The sequence below is a fragment of the Hyaena hyaena genome, unplaced genomic scaffold, assembly GCF_003009895.1.
Source record: "Hyaena hyaena isolate Hyena2069 unplaced genomic scaffold, ASM300989v1 scaffold_169, whole genome shotgun sequence".
Taxonomy (NCBI): domain Eukaryota; kingdom Metazoa; phylum Chordata; class Mammalia; order Carnivora; family Hyaenidae; genus Hyaena; species Hyaena hyaena.
Window position 1 is genome coordinate 2,583,167 of NW_024080801.1, and position 22,800 is coordinate 2,605,966.

Sequence of the window (22,800 nt, forward strand, 5' to 3'; positions counted from 1 at the left end):
GCACCGAGAAGAAGGGCGCTGGAGCAGGTAGCTGGCTTCTGCCTGGTGTCCTGGCTTTGTTGCTGTAACAATTGCTTGTCTGTTTTTAACCCTCTCCAGACACTTTAACATCACTAAGAATGGGATTATTTAAAGAGAGTGTATCCCTACTTCCATTATGAAAGTTAATCTCGGTCTTCTGTATAATTTGCATGTTCTAGGTGAAAAAACTAAAACATTGAACACTTTGCCTCTTTAGACAGTTTATTTAGAGAAGCTGTCACATCTGCCAAACGGCTGTGTGCGGTAAGACTGTCTTCAGCAGCCCCAGGTTGGTCTAGTAGATTGATTACGTGCTGTAGCATATGTGTCCCGACTATGTTATCTGTGAGGAAAGCCGTTGAATTTATGAGGAAAGGATGTTTTAAATCACGATTGCCTTGGTAAAGCCAAGACTTGGGATCGTATTAAGTCATTTTGCTCGGGAGCTGAAAATGGTTAAGCTTCCTTTTGCTTCCTTAAGCCGATATGATGATACATTTTACTCATTTAGTGTGAAAACAAAGATTTTGAGTGCTTTCTATGTGGTAGATACCGGGAAACTAAAAAAGACATTCTTTTCTCTGCCCCTGTGTCAGTCTGTCTAATGGGAGATATTGATAAGAATCAGATCCTCATATAAACATTGCACCTCTGCCAAGACTGACTGAGGAGAGGTTTAATGTCTTAGTGGTCATTCAGTGTGGACCAGGGGGTGCTGACCCAGCCACGCGGGCTGCCATCGGACCTCTCACCCCATCCCCTTTGCATTCCTCCACGAAGACATGATTTCTCTGTCCTGGAATCCCAACTGACCAGGAGAACTCTTTGCCTAATCCACAGTTACAAAGATTTTCTGCTGTTTTCTTCCCAATCTTTTGTAGTATTAGTATTAGTATAGTATAGCATTAGTATATAGTATGTGTCATTTAAGTCTCTGATCAGTTCTTTTAAGTTTATTTTTTTTAGAGAGAGAGAGAAAGCAAGCACATGCAGGTGGAGGAAGGGCGGGGGTGAGGAGGGGAGAATCCTCAAGCAGGCTCCATGTTGTCAGTGCAGAGCCTGATGTGGGGCTTGAGCCCGTGAACCATGAGAGCATGAACTGAGCAAAAACCTAGAGTCAGATGCTTGACCGACTGAACCACGCAGGTGCCCCAAGTCTATGACCAATTTTAAGTTTTGTGTATGTTGGGAAGGTAGAATATAGGTTTATCTTTTTCTATATAGATAGCCAGTTGCACCAGCACCATGCGATGAAAAGACCACTCTCTCCTGTTGGACTGCAACAGCACTGTTGAAAATGAATTGAACACAAATGTATGGATTTGTTTCTGGATTCTCAATTCTGTTCCTGTGTATGCCTGTCCTTATGCCAGTGACATGCCCTTAATTATCTTAGCCTTCTAGTACTTTGACTTGAAATCCAGGTTGTTGATTCTTTTTCAAAGACAAAGTTCTGTTTCAGAATTGTTTTGGTTATTTTGGCTCCTGTGCATTTCAGCATATATTTCAGAATCAGCTTATCAGTTTCTACACAAAAGCCTCCCAGGGTTTTGACAGAGGATTGAATCTGTAGCTCAATTTGGAGATTATTTCCATTTTAGCAGTATTTAGTTTTCCAGTCGGTGAATATGAAGTGTCTCCACTTAACAGATTTTTTTTTTCATTTCTTTCAGCAGCTTTTCATAGTTTTCAAGGTACCTACCAGTCGTATACTTCTTTTGTTAAATTTATTCCTGAGTATTGTACACTTTTTGAAGCTATTGTGAATGCAGTTTTTAAATTTTTATTTTCAGTGGTTCCTAGGTTATGGAAATACAGTTGATTTATACACATTGATCTTGGGTCTTGTAACTTTCCTGAACAATTAGTTCTAGTGTGTTGCTTTATTTTTATGGAATCATTTGGATATTCTACATGCAGAGCCCTGTTATCTGTAATAAAGTAAATTTTACCTCTTCTTTTCAGGTTTTATTTAGTTTTTTATTTTATTTTTCCCTTGCTACCCTGCCTCGAACATTAAGTATGATGTTAGCTATAATTTTTCATTGCTGCCCTGTATCTTGTTGAAGACATTCTCTTCTGTCCTTAGGTGTTGAGAGTTTTTATCATGAATGAGTGTTGGATTTTGCCTGCTGTTTTTCTGCCCATTGAAATGATTGCATGGTTTTTCTCTTTTGTTTTTCTTTCTTTTTTTTTTTTTTTGATTAATAATAGTGTATTGTGTTAGTTGATTTTTTTAAAAAAATATTTTGGGGCGCCTGGGTGGCTTAGTCGATTGAGCGTTCGACTTTCGCTTAGGTCATGATCTCGCGGTTCGTGGGTTCGAGCCCTGTATCGGGCTCTGTGCTGACTCCCAGCTCAGAGCCTGGAGCCTCTTTCGGAGTCTGTCACTCCCTCTCTCTCTGACTCTCCCCTGCTCACACTGTCTCTCTCTCTCTCTCTCTCCCCTAGAAATAAATTTTAAAAAAAATATTTATTTAATTTTTTAAAATTTGCATCCAAGTTAGCATATAGTGCAAAAATGATTGCATTAGTTGATTTTTCCAGATGTTATTCCAACCTTGCAGTCCTAGGTGAGATCCCACTAGGTCATATTCCATGTTGCTAGAATTGATTTACAATAGTTTGTTGAGGATACTGACACCTATCATCATGGCAGCTATTGGCTTGTGGTACATTATTTTTATAATCTTTATATTAACCCACACATTTGCCATGTCTGCTGCCCTTTTCTTTCTGTGGGTAGAGTTACCATATGATGCTACCTCTTTTCAGCTGAACAATTGCCTTTTAGTCTTTCTTGTAGCCTAGACCTGCTAACCAAAAAAAATGGTTTTGTTTTTCTGAGAATGTCCTTATTTCACCCGCCCTCTAAAAGATAGTGTGTGTAATTCCCGGTTGACAGTCTTTTCTTTCAGGTCAGAGCAGGCCAGTCTGCTGCTTTCTGGCCTTCATTGTTTTTGGTGAGAAGGGCATTCACGAGTTTGTTGTTAAAGTACGTGATCTGTTGTTCCTCTTGCTGCTGCCAAGACTTTGTCTTTCGTTTTCATTCATTTGACTGTGATTGTGTTTGCCTCTCCTCCTTGCTTGTTAAGCTCTGTGGATCCACAGGTATCCGGTTTTTCTTCCGCTGTGGGACATTTTCAGCCATTGTTTCTTTGCACTTTTCTTCTCTTTTTTCTTTCTCCCGTCAGCCCCTGGGTCCCCATTATTTGTATGTTGGTATGCTTGGTGGTGCCCCACATTTCTCTGAGGCTCCTTTCCCTTTGTCCTTTCTTCTCTGTGTTCCTAACTGGATCATTTTAATTGGCTTATATCTTCCAAGTTCGCTGACACATTCTTTTGTCATCTCAACTCTGTTGTTGAGCTCTGTTGGTTAATTTTTCGTTATCATTGTTGTTGTACTTTCCTTTTTTCTTTTTTTCTAAATCTTTTTTTTTTTTTTTTCTTGGTCAGTCCAACACCCGGGCCCTCTCCAAGACAGTTTCTTCCTACTGCTTGACTGCCTGTTCATCTGTCCTTCCTTCCTTCCTGTTTTCCTTCCTTCCTGCCTTTGGGTCACATTTTTGTGTTTCTTTGCATGTCTCCCAGCTTTTTGTTGAAAACTCTACATTTCAGGTAGTATAGTACATTTACATTCTGACTCGTTTTATTATCCAAGCTTTGTTGTTGTTTTAACGTTTATTCATTTTTGAGAGATAGAGAAACAGAGTGTGAGCAGGGGAGGGGCAGAGGGGGAGGGAGGGAGACTCAGAATCTGAAGCAGGCTCCAGGCTCTGAGCTGTCAGCATAGAACCCGACGCGGGGCTCAAACTCACAAACTGTGAGATCATGACCTGAGCCGAAGTCGGAAGCTTCACCAACTGAGCCACCCAGGCACCCCAAGCTTTGTTGTTATAAGTTATTATTTGTTTGCTTGCTGTTTCTTTAGGAATTTAGTTGGACTAAATCTGTAGACTGTCTACTTCATGGTTTACAGCTTTGTTAATTTTTTTTACTTCTCATTTTATTTTTAAGCCTAACCCGCTGGGCGCGTTCTCTGTGTCCACACCTCTCAGGCATCACCAGTGATTAGTCAGAGGCTGTGCTCACACACCCACTGATTAATTGTGGGGGTGTACCCACAGGCTAGTCCCTTGTCACATCTTCCCTGGCCTTTACTTTACCTGTGACCTATGTGTTAATCCCTGCGTCTCCCTTGCAGGGGCACACACTTGCTGTCAGGGAAGGATGTGTGGAGAGTGTAAGCTCTCTCCATTCTTTGCTGCACATGGGCATAACCTTCTGTTCCGTGGAGCTCTGTAGGGAGCGTACCCAGGCTCCACTGCCACGTTCCTGGCTACTGTACCAGGCCGTCGCTTGCCCTGCCCAGGACCTGAGGATTAGGCTTGCTGATTCACGGGGCTTCTATTCATTTCTACCAAAATTGCTACTGATACTGATGGTGCTGCTGGGCATGGGGGTTTCCATACCTTCTTCCAAATTACCTGAACTTCCCCTGCAGCAAACTGGTGGTTTTCATGTTTTCCCCAGCGTGGAACTGCCACATCGTCTAGGCTGGGGGGTGGGGTAACATCCCCACAAAGAGTGCCACAGACTCCAACTTTCCTGCCTGATGTGAATTAATTTATTGTATTTACCACTTAGTAGATAACTTCAGTCTTTCCCCATAGTTCTGAAATGGTTGTTTTTAATGGTATGGTCAGCTTTTTTTTGTTGCTTTTTATGGAGTGGCTTTGCCAAGCTCCTCATTTGGCTCTGCTAAAAGTCCATCTTCTCTCATTACATTTATTTTTTTAAGTCATATTATTTTGGACCTCTGATCATATGCGCATGTGTAGCATTTCCCTCCGTGCTTTTAAATGTCTGCATAATATCTCATCATATGCATGTTCTAAAATTTATTTAATGAGTTCTCAAATAATGAACATTTATGCTCTTTCTTGTACAGTCAGATACAAACATTGGTCCTAGGATTAATCTTTGACATAATCGTTGGCATATTTGGGCAAATATATCTGAAGAGAACATTCCTGACAGAGAATCCATTAAGTTACAGTAAATTATTTTTAATGATGACATTTAAAAACTTTGTTCCCGTTCACTAGGCTAACACGTTTAAGCATGTTCTAAGCTTACTGGACAGAAAAATCCCATTTATACCTATATAATTAGAATTCTAATCACTTTTCCACTCTTCACAATTGATGGCCATGTTTGAATTAATGTTATAATAGTGTCACTTTACTGATAGGGAGTTAAAATGATAATTTACTGATTAGTTTAAAATGTAGGATTATTTAGTCTGTAAGCAGGCAGATGTGACTTGGTTTCCCTCCTGATTTAAAATCATTTTTTTAAGGGTGCCTGTGTGGCTCAGTCGGTTAAGCGTCCGACTTTGGCTCAGGTCATGATCTCATAGCTCATGGGTTTGAGCCCCGTGTCGGGCTCTGTACCAACAGCTCAGAGCCTGGAGCCTGCTTCAGATTCTGTTTCTCCCTCTCTCTCTGACCCTCTCTGCCCACACTGTCTCTCTCTCTCTCTCTCTCTCTCAGAAATAAATAAACATTAAGAAAATTAAAATCATTTTTTTAATCATTAAAGACGGAGAAAATTACAACTACATGGACTTTGTCAGTAGTTCTGTCTGACAGAAGCAGTCTCCTAAAGTATTAATAAGTTGTCTAAAATCACAAAGCTGGTGAGTCCAGTTGGTGAGATTCAGGCTTAACGCAGATGTGTTGACTCAGACTCCATAATTTGTCTTCTTTCAAATGGAGTTTTACAAAGATTATGTTTAAAATTGGGCTTTCATTCTATTTTTTGTGACACCATTATAATCACCTCACTTCACTTAGAGTAATTTTTTTCCGTTTTTAAATTTTTGGTGATATTTTTGGATGCTGTGTTCTTTCCTATGAGTCTATTTTTGACTCGCAGACAATTTTTTGTCACACCCTCCCAGCACTTTTCCACAGGGCAGATATTTAGCATTTATGTAGCACGTTTTATTTAGAATGTGCTTTACAAATAATTTATTAATATTCACACATTTTTGGTAAAATGGTAAGGAACATATTCATAGGCTTGTTTGAGAGAGGTGGAAATAGTGATAGATTCGGATGATACTTCTGAGGTCAGAATACCCTAAAGAAGTTACGGAAGGCATCTATACAGTACAATGTGGACTCCGAATCCTTAGCCATTCCTGCAGATCAGCAAGCTGAATTTGTCTTCCTTTTTCTTCCCTCCCTCCTCCTCTGCAAATAAGTGTTCGCTTATTATTGCTCTGGCTTCCTTTTGACTTCCTTTTTTTGGTTGGTGTTCATGCTATTTTTCTCATTCCATGATGCCGTGTCCACCCCAAGTTGCAAGTCATTCCTTGCATTCTGCTTTGGAAAAATAAGGAGATAGCATATTTTTTTCTAAGTGTACTAAGTATGTTTCATGTTTTTTTAAAATTCTAGATAATTCAGGAAACTGTTGCACCTGAATCTTTTACTCCCACTCAGAAATGCTGGTTTCTTCTGTCATAAGATCCTCCCTCGCTCAGACTGCAATCCTTCTTTTCCTCTTTTCCACCCTCACAGCTGGACACCCCAGCTGCCTGCACTGTGGCTGTGACTGACTCCCACTCAGTCTTCATCCCTCCACCGCCGCCCAGGCGGATTCCAGCTCCACCCTTCCCCAGAAGTACTATTTCTGAAGTCCGCATCGCCTTTATTGTTAGAGTCCCACGGAAGTAGGACTTGGCTGCTTGTCAGAATGTGAACGCAGCACTGAATCCTGGGGCTTTCATACAGGGTTCCTTCCGCTTCCTTCTCAAATTCCTGCCACCCCTGTTCAGTCTCCCCTGTGCAGGGTTCCTTCTGTTAGTTTATGTTGATGCCCAGAGCCCTTCTCCTGCTCCAGGAACGTGCCCCAAGCAATCCTGCCCATGGCTGACATTTGTACACAGATGAATACTTGTGCTGGAGGTCCCCATTACCACCTTCAAGCACAATAATTCTCCAGAGGGACTCATTGGTCTCAGAAAATCTGTTATATGCTGTCAGTACGGGTTATTTCAACCGAAGGATACAGATCAAAATCAGGAAAGAGAAGAGGAGCACAGGGCAAAGACTAAGAAGGGTTTGGCCCAGGTTTCCAGGTGTCCCTTTGCAGTGTGGTGACGCAAGGACACGTTCAGTTTTCCCAGCAGTGTTGTGTGACAACACATGTGAAGTGCTGCTCTCCCACGAGGCTGAGCCACAGTGTGCAGGAGATCAGTCACGTCCGCCTGCAGGGCCTGGGCACCTGACCTCAGCCACTCGCCGCCCCCGCCTTCCTGAGCCAAGACAAAGGGTCCCCACTAACCGCACTGCCAGGGCAGGCTCATCTGGCCAAACTGGTACAGCACGGCACCAAGCCTCAGGCATACGGAAGCTCTGTTAGCCGGCAGTCCCTCAGGGGGCACAGGGGTGACCGGCCGGGGGCTTGCCAAGAGCCAGTCTTGATGACAGGCCCTTCTCTGTGCTGTGGACAGAGGGCCTTCCTTGTCCACTTCTCTCTCCACATTTTTAACTTTCACATCTCTGGTTTTTATGTCTGATTGCTACGTAGGCCATTGCAGACTCCGCACGTACAGAACTGATGAGCACGTGTTTCACTGTTCCTTGCCCTTCTTATTTTCCAGATGCCCGTGGACATTCTTGATTCGCCTGTACACCCCCTCATCTAGCTGTTACCATTTCTAATCAAGCTAACCGTTCTAAACAACACCAGATCTACCTCTCCTCACTCTTTCTGACACTTCCCTTCTCCAGGTTGTCTATACCACAGGCTGGAATTACGAGCTTCCATCTGGAATTTCTGCCTCTAGTGTGTGTTTTTTTTTCCCCCATGTAATATCTTTATAGAGGTATAAATCACGTAGCATAAAATTCACAACTATAAAGTAAACAATTCAGTAGCTTTTAGTATATGCACAGAGTTCTGCCACTGTGACTGTAACCTAAGACCATTTTTATTGCTTACCCCCCAAGCCAACCTCGTAATGAGCAACAGTGACTCCCCATTCTACCCCCTCCCTGGGTGTCCACTAATTTACCTTTTTTGCTTTCTATACAGCCTTTATGGAGCTATAATTCACATATACAATTCACCCATTTAAGGTATATAGTACACTGGATTATAGTGCATCCGCAGTTACACAGCCATCACCACCATCTGTTTTAGATTTTCATCACCCCCCAGAGCAGCCTCCTCCCTGTGAGCAAGCGTGCCCCACTCCTGTCCCCTGGCCTTCCTCATTTTGTCTCATGTCACCACTAACCCATCCCTGTGGGTTTGCCTGTTTGTGACCTTGTGTGTACAGTGGCATACAGCATGTATGGTCTTTTGTCCTGCCTTCTTTCACTTTTCACCTGCCTTCTGTCCTCTCACTTTGAATTGGGGACATAATCAGTCCTCCAACTTAGTTATTCTTTCTTAAAATTGTTTTGGGTATACTAGGTCCCTTGGATTTTCAAATACATTTTAGCAAAGAAACCATCTGGGATCTTTGATAGGGCTTTCCTTGATTCTGTAGGTCAGTTTGGGAGGTGGAAGAGCAGACTAGGGATATTGTCATCATAATAATATTAGGTCCTTCTATCCATGAATATTGGATATCTTCCCACTTATTTGGTTTTTAAAAATTTTTCCCAACAGTATTTTGTAGTTTTCCGTATATAAATGTTGCTTTTATTTTGTTAATTTATTCCCGAGTATGCTGTTCTTTATGATGCTATTCTAAATGGAATTATTTTCTTAATTTTACTTTTGTATTGCTCATTGTTAGTGGAAAGAAATAAAATTGATTTGTATATTGATCTTATATCCTGCAGCCTTGTGAAGCACAGTTATTCACTCTAAGAATGCTTTTGTAGATTCTTTGTGATTTTCTGTATATAGGATTATGCCATCTATGAATAAAGATTGTTTTAGTTCTTCCCTTTCAATCTGAGCACACTCGTTTATTTCCCTTACATAATTGTCCCAACTCGAACCTCAAGTACAATGTTAGATACAAGTGGTGACAGTAGACATCCTTGTCTTGGTCCTGTTTTTAGGACCATGATTCTTTTAGGGTTTTTTTTATTATTAAACATGATGTTAACTGTGGGTTTTTATAGTTTGCTTAGTGTTTTATCTTTAAAATGTATTGGATTCTTCTCTCGAATTTTTTTTCTCTGCATTAAAATGATTGTGTTTTTTGTTCTTCATTCTATTATTATGGTATTACGTTAGTCGATTTTTAGATATTAAACCAACCTAGCAATGCTAGTATGTTTTACTTCGTTCTTGTATATAGTCCTCCCTTTTATTTTGTTTATGCTGCTGGATTGGCTTCTTCAGTTTTTGAGAGCCTCTGCATCCACATTCATCAGGATATTCACCCCTGGATTTCTTTTTCTGTAATGTCTTTGTGTTGGTACCCAGACAATACTGGCTTTATAGAAAGAGCAAAGGACTGCTCCCTCCTCTTTAATTTTTCTGGAAGTTTTTAAACGACTAGTATTAATTGTTTGTGAAATTCACCATTGAAGTCTTGTGGGACTAGGGTTTTCTTTGTGGGACATTTTTTTAGTACTAATTTAGTCTCTTTGCTTATCTCTTCAAATTTTCTGTTTCTTCTTGAGGCAGTTTTGGTAGTTTGTGTTTTTTTAGCAATTCATCCATGTCATTGTGACCTGATTTGTTGGCATACGGTTGTCCATAATATTTCTAAAGCATAAGCCTAAATAATACACTCTTCTCCTTAAAACTCTTAAATGCTTTTTAGTACCCTTAATTCTAAACCTTTAAAATTATATAACTTTAAAGTTTTATATGTATATATATATATACATATATATATATAAAGTTTTATATATATAAAGTGATTGTATATATATAAAACTTTTAAATATTTAAAATGACTTGAGGCTCTGTTGAATTTGGTTTCTGCTGTCCATTCCACGTCGAGACCAGCCCCCTACACACACACCGCAAGTTGTTTTTATAATTCAGCCACATAGCAGCTCTTCCAGTTCCCTACACACCAATTCTTTGGGTCTTAAAATATGCTTTTTCTTCCATCTAGAGTACTTTACAGCCCGTCTTCTGGTGATTAGTTCACACTCATCTTTAGATGACATTTCTTATAGAGAACCTACTCTTACTACCCACAGCTAAGTTAGATGACTTTCCATTTGATCATTTATACCTGAACTTCCCTTATACTGTGAGACAGATCACGCTTTTATTTATTTACTACATGTCTTTCTTGATGCCTATTGAGTGGAGCTGGGATGTTAAAGAAAGAAGGAATCAGGGGTCACTCCCAGGGTTTCTCAGATGAATATTTAGACAATAATGTAAGATAACGAAGAGCAAGCTTCCAAGAATAAGATGTATTCAGTTTTGAATCTTATATTTCTAGTATAATATCCAAATGGTACTGTACAAAAAAAAATGTATACATGTGGTTCTGAATTGTAGTTAAGCTATCATGTTGTATGCGTGCCTTCCTCCTGTGTTAGAGTGTAAGCTCGCTGGCTCAGGGACCCTGGCTTGCTCCTCTGGTTTTGTCAGTTTGTACTTCACAGAAGCTCAGTAACTATGAGGTGAACTGAGTTCTAAATAACAGTGCCACGTGTCTGTATATAGTATTTTAATTTTATTATAAATATCTCATTTGGAAAGTATGCCCTGCACAAGGAGTAATGGCTGATGGTAGAAAATTTTAGCTTGGGGAAAAATGCTAGGTTGTTGTTGCTGTTTTTTCCTTTTTTACAATTGATTGATGCGTTTTCATTTCAACAAACACAAATCTTACGGATTCAGCTATTTTCCTTGCCTTTTTTTTTCCTATTAAATATTGTTTTTTTCCTAGTCCTAAGCACTTCTGTATTTTTCATATGAGGCGAATAATACTGTCTTCTGTCTTCTGTGTAGGACTATAATGATGAAATCAGGCAAGCGCAGCTCCAGGAATTGACGTACTTGAATGGTGGTTCCGAAAACACAGATGTCCCAGTTGTTCGAGGAAAACCCACCTTGCGTACAAGAGGTGTACCCGCCCCAGCAATTACCAGGTGGGTACAGTTAACTGACTTACTTTTTTGTTGTTACAATAGGGTACCATGGCAACTGTTTTAATATATTTTTTTTTTTAATTCATAGTCAGACAGCTCTATCAGTGTATCAGTTCTGAGCCGTTAAGGATGTATTCAGACAGGGATACCTGGGTGGCTCAGTCAGTTGGGCATCTGACTTTGGCTCAAGTCGTGATCTCGTGGTCAGTGACTCTGAGCCTTGCATCCGGCTCTGTGCTGACAGCTCAGAGCCTGGAGCTGCTTCGGATTCTGTGTTTCCCTCTCTCTGCCCCTCTTCTACTCATGCTGCCTCTCTCTTCTCTCTCTCTTTCTCTCTGTCTCTGTCTGTCTCTCTCTCTCTCTCTCTGCCTCTCTCTCTCTCTCTGCCTCTCTCTCTGCCTGTCTCCCAAAAATGAATAAATGTTAAAAAAGGGATGTATTCAGACATTATGATGTCATATTAAGGGGATTCCCTTTGTTTGGACTGAGATATTCCTGAGTTTAAATATAACCTGCACTACTTACTGGCTGATGTCTGTAGACAGGTTTATTTATCCCTCTAATATTGATTTTTTTTATAAATGTTTTATTTATTTCTAAGAGAGAGAGAGAGAGAGACAGCGTGAGCAGGGGAGGGTCAGAGAGAGAGGGAGTCACAGACTGAAACAGGCTCCAGGCTCCGAGCTGGCAGTCATCACAGAGCCCGACGCGGGGCTCCGACTCACGAACTGCGAGATGATGACCTAAGCGAAAGTCGGACGCTTAACCGACTAAGCCACCCAGGCGCCCCTCTAATATTGATTTTTTAATTTTTTAAAGTGAAGCTTATTTTAAAGTAATAGCATTGATATGCAAATTGAGCTAGTGGAAGCGAGTGCTTTCTGCACCGAATAGAGGCTTAGGCTGGTTTCCTGCCACATCTCCAGTGTGGAGCATGGTGTCAGGCACCAAGCGAGTGTGCACGAGCTTGTCACTTTATTCACCGTGAAAGCCCTGTGGTGTCTGAAAACTCCACAGTTGGTGCAGGCCCACAGAATTTTTTTTTTTTTTCCTGTCTCTGGATTGATGAGTTTTGAATATGAAAAATGCCTAATGATTTCACAAAACAATTTAAGCATTACTGTATATTGAGAAATGGCTATCTCAGATTTATTTGAGAGTTATTTTTCATTTTTTAATCTTTGCTCCCAAAAGAACTCAGTAGAAACAAGTGATGCAGTTTTTCACTGGTGACTATATATATTTTTTGAGATAGAATTGTGTGTGAAATCATTTAAAATAGCATTCTTTTCTGTCTGTAAGTTCATGTGGGGTAATAAAAAGTCAGTTTTCTTACTGAGTGCTATTGATCAGTGCATGGTCAGAGAGAGCAGTTACAAAGAGGCTAAGTTATTGCAGTGTAAAATAAGCAGATTTGTTCATGGCACCCACTGGGTTTTCTCTCTAACAAAAGGCTAATAATAATGGGATTGCTGTTGATGGTTTAATGAAATAGTTTATGTGAATGTTCAGTGAGTGGTAAATCCCTTGTGCTCATTTCTTCTATCATTAAATTTACTTCATATCATAGGAAATTACAGTTGACCCTTGACCAGTGTGAAGGATAGGGGCACTTGCATCCCTTGCATAGTCAAAACTCCATGTATAACTTTTGATTTCCCTTAAAACTTAAAGACTAATAGCCTACTGTTGACTGAGAAGCAGTAACGACCGCACAGTTGATTAACACGTATTTTGTATATGTATTAATACTGTAGTCTGACAATAAAATTAGCTAGATAAAGCAAATGTTGTTAAGAAGCTCATGGCGAGGAGAAACCCAGGTCATGTAAAAGTATTATTTCTTGGAAAAAAAAAAAAAAAAGGTATTATTTCTTGAAAAAATCCACATATAAATGGATCCACCCAGTTCGAACCCTTGTTCAAGGGTCTCAGTTCTTACTTGCTGTACTAGCTCCTGGGGCAGCTGTGATGAATTTCCACAATGTGGTGGCTTTAAACAAGAGACATTGATCATAGTTGTGGGGGCAGATGTCCCAAATCAGTACTGCCAGGCGTCCGTGTCCCCCGGGTGGAAGAGAATCCTCTCCTTGTCCCTTCCAGTCTGTCGTGCCTGCTGATCTTCCTTCACTCAAGGCTGTGTCACTCTGGCGTCTCCCTCCGCCTGCGTGTTGACCTCTGTCACATCTGTCCTTGATCTCCACTGGCTTCCCTCTTCCCAGTGATGGTGTTTAGGACCTGTCTGGACAACCAGGGCACTCTTCCCATCTAAGATTCGTACCTGATCGTCAGCTCTGCAAAGGCCCTTTTCCTAAAGAAGGCAACAACAGTCACAGAACGAACGTCCTGGGCAGAGAGCGTAGAGAAGAGAGCACGCCCAGTGCCGCTGTTGAGGATGCGTCTTAGGGGTGCTGTGTTCCTTAAGCCACATGTACTGTTTTTACAGAAGATAATTTCTAATATAGTTGTCACGTGTTGAGTTCAGCTGAAAGTGTTAGGACCAGATGAGGGCAGACGCTCTCCGTTCTGTAGAGTCCAGTGTCTGGGGACACCACGGTCCGCCCAGAAGAGAATGTGTTCCTCTTGATGACGGCAAATACACTGATTGCATTCAAAGCCTCTCCACTGACTTGACAGGTCGTGTTCTCTGACACCCCGGTGTTAGTGTGCAGCGGGGTAGCGGCTGTTGGGTGCTAGGCTCCGGGCAGAGCTTTCTCGCCTCCATTTGGTTTGTGGGCTTCCATGGTGCCAGCTCTTTCAAAGACTCTGCTTTTAACAGTGTAAGATTCACATTCCTAGAAGAAGTACTCAAAGCCTTTCTGTACTTTTTCTTCAGACCTCGCTCCAGAGAGTCTTTATTGAGTAAGCCGCCCTGTTCCCTGTGTGTCCAGCCCTAGTCTGGAAACTGCCTGCTCCACACAGTTGGAGCTCACTCCCTTCATACCTTCGTCCGCATTGCTCACTGCTCCTCCGCGCACAGCGCTCTGTCCTCTCTCGGCCCCTCACCTGTTTGCATCCTACTTATCTTTGCGTCTCAGACCTAAACACATTTTAACAAACACATTGCGTCTACTATTGAGGACTTTTCTAAGCACTTTATAGATAATAACTAGGTCAAGCCTCATAACAGCCGTGTGAGGTGGGCACTATTGTGTTAACTCCCCATTTTACAAACGAGGACAGCGATCACTTGCCCCAGGCCAGGCAGACAGTGACCTGGAGAGCCTGACTGGGTGCCGGCAGCCTGGCTGCAAGTCCATGCATCTCCCCTTTTGATCCTCCCCTTGCATTTTCATCTGTAATCCGTTTCTTCCATCCATTCTCCCGCTGCACTTCTTCCATAGAACTTTGATTCTGTCACTTACACTGTATTCATACTGCAGCACATGATGGCACCTTTTGTTTTTATAGGGTTACTTTTATTTATTTTATTTTTAATGTTTGTTTATTTTTGAGAGAGAGAGAGAGAGACAGGGTGTGTATGGGAGAGGGACAGAGAGCGAGAGAGAGACACACACACAGAATCTGAAGCAGGCTCCAGGCTCTGAGCTGTCAGCATAGAACCTGACATGGGGCTCGAACTCGGGATGGTGAGGTCTTGACCTGAGCCAAAGTCGGCTGCTAACAGACCGAGCCACTCAGGTGCTCCCATGATGGCACTTTTAATACAAGCTATGATGAAAGTACTTTTTTTTTTTACTACTTTTTCTCATTAAATCACATATCATAACTTGTGCATCTCACATAATAAAAATAAATGGATGTGGAAACTAGAATGGAAAATTATAACCACCGCAAGGGTAAGGTCAGTACACAAGAGTGTGGGTACAGTCGTGGAGATGGTCTTCGAATTGTGCTTTGAGCTTCCTTACTGTAGCCAAAGCTGAGGAAGACGTGGTTATGGAATACGCTGTGTCTAAATATCTAAAAAAGTAATAAAAGACAAACACACTCATTAAAGCCCAGTGCTTCCCGGTCCTGAAACTTGTGAGAAATGTCTCCAGTGCCCAGTCCTCAGTAGATCTTGGCCATAGCCAGCCCTTCCATAATGCCATTTTGCTTCTACCTCTAAAATAAGTCTGATTTCATTAATCACCTCTCCCACCTCCCTCATCTCGCCACACAGCTCTTCCAGTTTCCATTACAGTCTTAGTGACGGGCTAAAATCAAAGTAGATTTTGGTTTCTCCCTGCCTCAGTTTCTTCGGCGGCTCTCTTCGCTGTTACAAGAACACCCAAATTTTCTGCCGTGCTCGGTGACAGGCGCACCGTCGTCGGGCACTCTCCCCACCCTTTCTGACCTTGTGGTTTTCCGTGCTGTGGCCAGGCTGCCCTCCTTCCTACCTGGCAAACTGGCCAAGCTTATTTCCCTCCCAGGCCCTTGGCATTCACTACTCCGGCTCACACCCCCTCCCCGGGGCACCCGATGGTAGGCAGACACGGGCACCGTGTCCAAGAGGCCTTGCTGGTCGCCTTGTTCAGAGTCTCCATCCCCCAGTCCCAGAGCTGGTCTGCAGCATCCAGTCTGGGTTCCTTAGCTTTTTCCAGACTGAACTCTACCCTTCTTACCTGCTCACTTTTTCATTGCTTACTCCTCATTGTGATGTAAACCTGTAAGGGTTCTTAGTGTCCTCAACCTGGCCCAAAGTAGTCACTCGGTAAGTAACTGTTAGGTGAGTCCAGGACAAAAGCAGGCCCTTTAGGCTCCTTCTGGTCAAGTGTTGATCATTCAGAGTATTTTGTGTTAATGTAATTCGCTGTCACCTGACCCAGTGCACGAGGGGATTAGCATTGCAGGGGTGGTCACATGGTTCTCCCCAGGTTGAGAGCTTCTTTCAGAGCAGAAGCAGTTATTATGGAGTCTTCAGGAATGTTCCCCACTGTTAGCACTTCGGGATGCTTTTCTGCCGAAAGATGTAAATGCTCTAAAATTAAATCCTGCAGTGGGAAGTGATCAGTGTTTTAATAAAACCTTTCATTTCAGTCTTAAATGAGAGAACTAAACTTACACCTATTTTAACTTAGGAGGTCAGGAAGATTCTTTGCTTCCAGGCCATCCTGCTCAGGGCCTCCAGAAACCTGCCATAGACGCCCCCTCCCTAGCTCTTTGCACAGACCCCAGCACAGAAAGAAGCCGTGGGTGGAGTTGGGGCCGCTCCGGGCAGCATGCATTTGGGCCCGTCTTCTCCGTGCTGGCCGCTGGCGGGCTGGGCTAGGCAGTCTTGAACCCGCGGGGATGCTCCCTTTCATCCCTTCCTCACTGCAGCTGGCTCATTCTGTGCTGCCTGTGCTCTGACCTTTAGTCTGGCCACGTGGCCCTTCCCCCAAGTAGCAGGCAGTCTTCTCCCCCTGCATTCGACACCAGAAACAGCAGGAAGAAGACTGGACCCGGCAGATGAAGACTGCCTTTCTGACTAGCGAACTTATTTGTCAGTAGTGGGTGCTGGACATGGCGGCCTTGACCTGGTGCGCAGCTGACACAGTCATTGCTGCCTTTTGTAAGCTCTCATTCAGCTGGGCGAATTTTCATCTCTGGTTTCTGTACGTTTCACCTGCCCCTTTCCCTCTTCTCTTTCGTGGACCGACGTTCCACATTAAATCTTACGATTGCACTTCTCAAACTGTATGGCCGAGGTGCTGGGGGCTGCAGCCGACCCACAGGGCCGGCCACGGGACTTGACCCTTTCCCGAGAGCCCCATGCAGTCTTCAGCGTCTCTTAGACACTGCGTGAGCTGTCCGCTTCAGGGGATTGTTGGCAGTTTCGATGTTAGATTGTTCTCCACGATGTCCTGTCCTTGTAAAGCCTGCATCTTAGCAGTTGCTGACTGACATATGAAGTGGCCACAGTTGCTCTACCCACAGACCACTACGTAACCTCCAGACACGGGGTCTGGTGCGACACTGGCACTTGCCTTTCCATGTCCACATTGATTTTCACGTGGTTTCACTGTTTAAAAATCAACCATGAATGATGTCACAGATGCTAAAGATTGTTTTAGTGATTGAAAATGATTTTCCCTCACAGTGTGTCAAGTTATGGGAATTGTTATCAGGAAAACCAAATAGTTAATATAAGGGTGCTGAATATCTCCTCAGTATATGATATGGTTTAGATTAATCTACCAATTAAAAAGTTCTTTTTTAGGGGCGCCTGGGTGGCTTAGTCGGTTGAGCGTCCGACTTTCGCTTAGGTCATGATCTCGCGGTTCGTGGGTTCGAGCCCCGCGTCGGGCCCTGTGCTGACTGCCAGCTCAGAGCCTGGAGCGTGTTTCAGAGTCTGTGTCTCCCTCTCTCTCTGACCCTCCCCTGCTCACGCTCTCTCTCTCTCCCCCAGAAATAAAAATATTTAAAAAAAAAAGTTCTTTTTTAAAAATAAAGTGTTTATTTTTGAGAGAGCACAAGTAGGAGAGGAGTGGGGGGAGGGGGGCCAGGGATCCGAAGTGGGCTCTGTGCTGACAGGCTGTCAACTCAAACGAACCACAATTCATGACTTGAGCTGAAGTTGGACACTCAACTGACTGAGCCACCCAGGCGCCCCAAAAGTCCTTCTTATTGATTAAGGAAAGGGTGAGTATAGGAAATTGACAATATATTTATTTTTCTGCTAGCCCAAATTATAGATATTTCAATTACAACAAAACAAAATGAAACAAACAAACAAACAAAAACTTACTTGGGATTAAATTTAAATAGAAAGCACTTGCCATCTTAGGACATTCTACCAGTAAACTGTCAGAACAGAAGTCACCTTCCTCTCCTTCCTTCTGGTTTAATAGAAACCCGGGCATTGGTACATGACACTTGTGCCCCACTTCCCAGGCAGAGGATCCTAGAGAGCTTTCCTGGGAAGTGAGTCTCTCTGCTTTCCTTGCCATAAGGCCCACCACATTTCTCCTGCTGAGCCGCTCCCTCCTTCGTCAGGATCCACTGGCTTTTTGTTCCAGGGGTGCCTGATGGTGTATCAGTGCGTGGCCACAGTGAGGCCACTTCAGGGGAAACGAAAGGAGAAACCGTGTGGTTTCTTTTCACATCATTTTAATAGGCTTTGGGAAGACACAAACCAAGGCAAATAATGTTGTAAGTAGTGCGAGAACTTCCGACAAGGTAAGTCCGAGGCAGCAGGGACGGGCAGGGAAGAGCAGCCGTGCATGGTTCTCCTGGTTAGGGTGTGGCCCACCACATCGGCCTAAGGGGGGATAAACCACATTCCTGTCGGCTTCAGGGCCAGCCGGAGGAAGGCTTCTGACCCCCCGTTTGCCAGCCGAGTTTTTCCGACCATAATGTTGGACAAGATGTACTGAGAAGCCAAGGTGTTTTCAGGCAGATGGGATCTGGCGAGTATGTTCCTGAGTAGTGGGGTCACCTCCCACACAGCTGGGGTCCCGGAGGTTTTAACACCTTCCTTCCTCTTTGAAAATCAGTCCATTCCTGTTGTCAGGTCATTTCTTTGAGCATTTTCTGTGACTGCGATTGACATTATAGCGGTGGCTAGGTCATCATTTTGACGTCAGGCAGGCTAACAAGTGTAAGTCAGAGAAACAGGTAATTAAGACAGAGTGGCACTATAGGGGTGGGGGATATGAAAGCAAGTGCCGTGGAAATAGGAATGAGGGCGCAAGTAATTTTCAATGGGGAATGTGGGTGTGAACAACCCAGGGCAGAGGTAAAGAAATTAGGCAGGAGACTGTCAGAGGGAAGTCATTCGGCAGAGGGGCCAAGACCGGAAAGCAGAAAAGATGAGGACTGTTAGCTTGGAGTTAGAGTGTGGCTTGGTGGCTCTTTCAATCTGTATGACCTCAGGGAATTCTCCCTGGCTAAGCCCTGGTTTCTTTCCTTGGCTGTAAAATGGAGTTAGAACACTGAGCACACACTAATCCAAACCCTGGTTGTTTTTGTCAAGCCCAAACCATGCCGTAATTTCTTTTTTGATTATTCAAAATGATTCCACACTATAAGTTACTTTTGTTTTTAAACTATTTATTTATCTTTAAATTCCTATTCAAGTTACGTAGCATATAGTGCAACGATGATTTCAGGAGTAGATTCCTTAATGTCCCTTAACTCATTTAAACCATTCCCTCTTCCCACAACCCCTCCATCAACCCTCTGTTTATTCTCCATATTTAAGAGTCTCTTATGTTTTGCCCCTCCCTGTTTTTATATTAGTTTTGCTTCCCTTCCCTTATGTTCATTTGTTTTGTATTTTAAAGTCCTCATATGAGTGAAGTCCTGTGGATATTTGTCTTTGACTAATTTTGCTTAGCATAATACCCTCTAGTTCCATCCACATAGTTGCAAATGGCAAGATTTCATTCTTTTTGATTGTAGAGTAATACTCCATTGTGTGTATGTGTGTATATACACGTATATATATATGTATATATACCGCATCTTCTTTATCCATTCATCCATTGATGGACAGTTGGCCTCTTTCCACACTTTGGCTATCGTTGATAGTGCTGCTGTAAACATTGGGGTGCATGTGCCCCTTCAAAACAGCACACCTGTATCCCTTGGATAAATACCTAGTAGTGCAATTGCTGGGTCGTAGGATAGTTCTATTTTTAATTTTTTGAGGTACCTCCGTATTGTTTTCCAGAGTGGCTGCACCAGTTCACATTCCCACCAGCTGTGCAAAAGGGTTCCCCTTTCTCCACATCCTTGCCAACCTCTGTTGTTGCATGAGTTGTTAATGTTAGCCATTCTGACAGGTGAAACGTGGTATCTCATTGTGGTTTTGATTTGTATTTCCCTGATGATGAGTGACATTGAAAATTTCTTCATGTGTCGCTTGGCCATCTGAATGTCTTCTTTGGAGAAGTGTCTATTTATGTCTTTTGCCCATTTCTTCACTGGATAATTTGTTTATTGGCTGTTGAGTTTGATAAGTTCTTTATAGATGTTGGATGCTAACGATTTATCCGATATGTCGTTTACAGATATCTTCTCCCATTCTGTCGATTGCCTTTTAGTTTTGTTGATTGTTTCCTTCGCTGTGTGGAAGCTTTATATTTTGATAAGGTCCCAATAGTTCATTTTGGCTTTGGTTTCCCTTGCGTCCAGAGAGGTGTTGAGTAAGAAGTTGCTGTAGCCGAAGTCATAGAGGTTTTTGCCTGCTTTCTACTCTAGGATTTTGATGGCTTCCTGTCTTACATTTAGGTCTTTTATCCATTGAGTTTATTTTTGTGTATGGTGTATGAAAATGGTGTATGTGTACCATTATGTGTATGGTCCAAGTTCATTTTTCTGCATGTTGCTGTCCAGTTTTCCCAGCACCATTTGCTGAAGAGACTGTCTTTATTCCATTGGATATTCTTGCCTACTTTGTCACAGACTAGTTGGCCATATGTTTGTGGGTCCATTTCTGGGTTCTCTGTTCTGTTCCATTGATCTGAGTGTCTCTTTTTGTACCAGTACCATACTGTCTTCGTGATTACAGCTTTCTAATACAGCTTGAAGTCCAGGATCGTGATGCCTCCAGCGTTGGTTTTCCTTTTCGAAATTGCTTTGGCTATGTGGGGTCTTTTCTGGTTTCACACAAATTTTAGGATTGCTTCTTCTAGCTCTGTGAAGAATGCTGCTGTTATTTTGATAGGGATTCCGACAGGTTTAATTCTTATGGAGAACCTTGGGCAAAGTACACATCAAACTCTTTCATTATCAATTCATTGTCATCAGAGAGGAAAAAGAGTTGCCCTGCATCGCCCCAGAAATAGGGCTATTATTTAGAAATGTTAGACTTTTACTATTTTTATTTTTAAATAAAGAAGAAAAGTAAAAACATGCCAACAGTCAAAACTGGAAGACAATGAGGGGCTTCAGAGTAAAGAATGAGCTCTCCATCTTCAGGGGCATACATCACTGGATGGAAGAGAAGATAAACACATTTCTTGTACTTTATAAGAAGTTTTGCTTCTCACACACTGTCTTATATTGTGAATAATTGTAATAATAACCAGTTGGTAACCTCTTGGAGAGAAAACAAATTGCCTTAGATTTATTTTATACTCTGTACATTGTAGGACAGTGAGACAGTTGCCCATGAAACTTTTTAAAATTGGAGACTGGATGGATCATAGAACAAAGAAAAGTGGTAACCATTGGGTTTCATAACAGGTCTGTAACTTCTGGGTTCAAACCAGGAGCCACAGCACTTGAGAGCTTCTTGCAAATGCAGGATGTGAGTCCCCAGCCTAGACCTACTGACTCCAGCTCTGCCCTGACACAGGTCCTTGGGTGATGAGGGTGCTCAGGACGTGTGTGAAGTGCTGCCCTGGAAACATTTCCATTCATCCCTAAAGGTGCCAAGAGTACAGGCTGCCAGAGGCTTTTGGAACCCTCAGTCTTCATTGGCTCTGACATTTCTCTTGCACGTTCTGAGGGGTTATAACTGCAGGCTGTCCTCCCTGTTTCCTTTTATCCAGCCTCTCTCACTCATCAACCCCTGGCAAGAAGGAAGAGTCTCAGAATAATGAAGCTTCACTCTTAGAAAACCACAGGGATGAAGAAAAGTTGTCGATGAGTTTGTTTAGGGAGTCTGTCGGAGAACTAAATTCTCCCTCCGCTCGCCAGTGCATCGGGGCCTGGGCCTCTGATGGTAGCTCTCGGTGCTGGGATACCCATGGGCCAAACTAGGGCGCTGCTGTTGGCTCCCTCGGGCACGCGGCCTGTGATGAGCCGGGGCCGGCGTCCTCGCCCAGGGCTGAGGTCGCCAAATTCACTGTTTCGCCCTGTACTTTTCGTTCCTCGTAAGGTTTATGGCCAAAAACCACACAGGATGGCAGTGTGTGGTTGCGCTCTTTCTCTCCCAGTCTGCATCATGGCGGCTAAGTGCGTTTAGGGTACATAGGTGCCGGTGCTACCTGTGTGATGGGCTGTCCCTTCGTCTGCTCTCGTCCTATGCTAAGCAGCCAAACGGAGGGGTCAGGACTCCAATTCAGACTCCAAGTGGAAACCTCATAATAATTACACTTACTACATGCCTGTGTTCGGTTAGGCACTTTATATACCACGTGGATCAACCTCACGACTGTCTGCAAGAGCTAGATGTCATTGACGCTGTTTTACAGGCAGAAAGCTGGGGCTCAGCAACTGACTGACAGTAGACTTGAGATTACAGACATGTTGGAACGCTTTTCCATCACATCTTAAAACCTGTAAATAGGGGCGCCTGGGTGGCTTAGTCGGTTAAGCGTCCGACTTTCGCTTAGGTCATGATCTCGCGGTTCATGGGTTCGAGCCCCGCATCGGGCTCTGTGCTGACTGCCAGCTCAGAGCCTGGAGCCTGTTTCAGTCTGTGACTCCCTCTCTCTCTGACCCTCCCCTGCTCATGCTGTCGCTTTCTTTCTCTCCTAGAAATAAATAAAAAACTTTAAAAAAAAAAAAAACCTGTAAATAATGTAGAGGTTGATCTATAGATTATCAATCTATAAATAATTAGTCCCTGATTAGTCAGCCCTTGTATTCAGTCCTTCAAAGCACTATTCCCACAAAAGGTCCTGTTGACAAACCTTTCTAGGCTGTTTTCCATGTTTGCGTTTCAAACCAGAAACCGGGGCCACGCTGCAGAAGAAGGCAGACAGGGAGAACCGTGACAGTCAGACCTAATGGTCTACTCATGACACTTTGTGTTCAGACGTGTGATCTTCCTCCTTTCCCGTGAGCCTCGTTCTGATCAGTG

General features: G+C 43.0%; 1 protein-coding gene across 4 annotated transcripts in view; it reads left to right on the forward strand.

The window, feature by feature from the left end:
- The window catches only part of KHDRBS3 (KH RNA binding domain containing, signal transduction associated 3), a 187,012-nt gene that overhangs the window by 91,966 nt on the left and 72,246 nt on the right, over positions 1-22,800 (forward strand). For all 4 annotated transcript variants that reach the window (XM_039240212.1, XM_039240213.1, XM_039240214.1 and 1 more), the window contains exon 5: positions 10,981-11,120. In XM_039240212.1, the coding sequence (XP_039096143.1) occupies positions 10,981-11,120 (140 nt within the window). The remainder of the gene's footprint in view (positions 1-10,980; positions 11,121-22,800) is intronic.